Source organism: Myxine glutinosa, chromosome 2 (genome assembly GCF_964187855.1).
Source record: "Myxine glutinosa chromosome 2, kmMyxGlut1.1, whole genome shotgun sequence".
Lineage (NCBI taxonomy): Eukaryota > Metazoa > Chordata > Myxini > Myxiniformes > Myxinidae > Myxine > Myxine glutinosa.
In genome coordinates, this window is record NC_136262.1 from 232,941,161 (window position 1) to 232,944,260 (window position 3,100).

The window sequence follows — 3,100 nt, forward strand, 5'->3', positions numbered from 1 at the left end:
TTAACTAAATTGTTACCAAAAAATTTCTTCACCAATATGTTTGTAAAGGTGTGTAATAACATGTGTTAAAATGTTGAAGGTCAACTCCCGTGGGAAACCCAGAAAAAAAGTGACCTTTGATCTTCCGATTTGGCTGAAGGCTGTGAATATAATAAAGCAGGCAAATCTACCCGTCATTCCAAGGTTGGGAGGTTTTCACCTGCTGAAGTCTTATCTTGGATCAATGGGTAACATCATGGAAGATTCTGGACTACTAGATGTGATCCAGTTGATCTATCCTGGAAGTCCGACAGCCAACCACATCATGGATGGAGGATGTTTTGACAAGGCAATCCGTGTTCACCTCCTCATCGATGCAGCCATCTATCAACACATCATGAAACTTGCCTTCACTGAGGAGGAGCGTGGTGACATGAAGACCTTCATGGAGAAGGTGGCTGATGGGAAGATGGGAGCCAGACACTCAGACCCAGTAGTGCCAGTGTTTGAGCAAAGGTTTGAAGAAACCTTCAAACGACTCGCAAAAGGAGGAAGAACACCTGCACTCTGGGTGGAGTACCACCACATGGTAGATGTGATCAAGGTCTTTATCAGAACCGAGCGACTTGCAGACCACAATGGGCATCTGTCCTGCATTGTTACCAAGATGCTTCACATCTTTGCCGCTGCAGGCCATCATCAGTATGCCAAGGGCGCACGGCTGTACTGTCAACTCATGAAGGAACTAGAAACTTTGCCTGCTTACAAAGACACCTTAGAACGTCTCACTGCCCACGGGAACCACGTTGTCCGTTACTCAAGTCATGAGTGGTCCGGCACATGGTGTGACATTTGCATTGAGCAGACATTAATGAAGGCAGCCAAGTCACAAGGTGGACTGAGCAGAGGAATAATGAGAAACAGTTTTTCTGGCCACAAATGCTGGGTGCTCACCCTCAGTCACCTGTCTGATGTCAACCGGCGGATGGAGGAGGACGTCAGTAAACATGTTCCAGTCCACAGAGACCTTGCCAAGACACAGATGAAGCGAGATGCAGAGGCAGTTGAACTTGTCCTAAAATGGTTTGAGGAGATCAAGCCATTCGACAACGATAGAGACAAGGAGTTGCTCGTGTCTTTCTCAACAGGATTCACAAGCACTGGAGATGACGCAGTCAATGCTGAGAGAGCAGCTGAAGTTGGGATGGAGATGCAGATCAAGCTGGATGGACAGTCAGTCACGTCGACCATGGATGTCAAGTCAAAGATAAAAGCCCTGTCATCACTAAGAAAATTTCCCTTGGTCAACGAGAAAAAGATTCACCTTGACTCACTAAAGTTATTCAACCGACTGATCATTTTCGCCCAGCGGGATATGACAGTTGAGACAAGCTTACAGTATGAGCTGACTCCCTTCCCATTGTCCCTGTTCAGCAACAAAGATCAGAAGATGAACAAGGCAAACAAGGCAGACTTTTCAAATACAAGCCTGAAGGCGTTAACTGATCCACTTCACTTGACTAACCAACCCTGCTGCACCCTCGTAATTGATGGCGGATGGCTTGTCTACATGGTGAAGTGGGAACAACGTCAGACCTGGCAGGAGATCGCCAACAGTTACCTGAGCTACGTGCAGTATCTGGGCCGCTGCTCCCAGAAGATCATTGTGGTCTTTGATGGCTACAGCAGATCACCAAAAGATCACGACCACATCCGGCGTACCAAGAATTCCTGCTGTAATCTCCAGATTCGACCGGATATGTCCAACTGGACCCCAAGAGCAAAGTTTCTGGACAACACTCATAACAAGAGTGAGCTCATCCACCTTCTCTCTTCAACCTTCCGAAAACATCACATCACTGTGGAGCAGTGTGACAATGATGCTGACACTTCAATTGTGAGAGAGGCATTGGCTGCTGCTTCAGATGGCTCTGTTGAGGTCAGTACCATTTGTGTCTTCAGTTAGTATAACTATTGGATGGAGCCCGGGGGGAGACGGGGTAATTTAAAAATAAGAGAATTCACACTGTTGAAAAGTTAAATCTGTTCTTGAACGGTTCATTATGCTTTGTACATGTTGTTATATTTTCAGGTGCGGGCAGAAGATGCAGACGTGCTGGTAATGCTGGTGCACCATAGCTCAGACAGCCACCATCCACTCTTCTTAACCACATCAAACGGCTCTTATGACGTCCGAAAGATCAAAGAATCTCTCTCCGAAACACAGAAGAGCTACCTGCTCTTCTGTCACGCCTTCACAAGGTGTGATACGGTTTCTGCAATCGCTGGTCATGGGAAAACAACTCTATTTGCCAGGTAATAATGATAATACTACTATTACGTTTGCAAATAATACTAATACTAATAATAATAATAATTATAATCATTGTCATCATAGTATAAATGTTAAAAATAATAATAATTTTATTTCTGTTTTACATTATACTTTACTTGACATAGACCTGGTGCTTTTTTTTAGGTTTTGCGAAGGGGACGTGAGGGCTGAGTACATCGACATCTTCCTTGACACAGAAGCCACCAAGGAAACAGTGATGCAGGCTGGTACTGCGATTTTCAAGTACATTTACCATGGACGAGATACTACATTGGGTGAAATTCGGTACAACATGTTCTCAAGGAAGGCAGCGGCAGGAGTGATCAAACCAGAGACTCTACCTCCAACAGAGGGTGCAGCTGCACAACATTCACTCCGTGCCTACCTGCAGACCCGGGACTGGATCCTTCTACAGAGCATGTCTCTGAACCCCAGTGACTATGGATGGACAATAGGTGTGCATGGGTATGAGCCAGTTCCAACACTGGACCCCACGGCTCCTGAGGAGCTATTGCAGTTCACGGGCTGTAATTGTCATGGAGATTGCAGCAACCGGCGATGCAGCTGCAAGAAGAATGGGGTCACGTGCATCTCGGCCTGTGGAGTCTGTAATGGCATTACATGCAGAAACTGCAGTCATGATGTTGTTGAGTCTGAAGAAGACATAGACAATGACTGTTGAAACTTCTGACATTGTGAATGAGAAATAACTCTTGAGTATTATATATGTATGTGAAATAAAAGCTACTTTGTGTGTAAATGTAAAAGTGAAAATATTGTAACGAT

General features: G+C 45.2%; 1 protein-coding gene across 1 annotated transcript; it reads left to right on the plus strand.

The window, feature by feature from the left end:
• The first annotated feature begins 964 nt into the window (after positions 1 to 964).
• On the plus strand, positions 965 to 2,314 carry LOC137422143 (uncharacterized). Its single transcript, XM_068108903.2, has 2 exons — positions 965 to 1,918; positions 2,072 to 2,314. The coding sequence occupies exons 1-2, from the start codon at positions 965 to 967 to the stop codon at positions 2,297 to 2,299; spliced, it is 1,182 nt and encodes a 393-aa protein (XP_067965004.2). The 3' UTR covers positions 2,300 to 2,314.
• Positions 2,315 to 3,100: the final 786 nt, after the last annotated feature.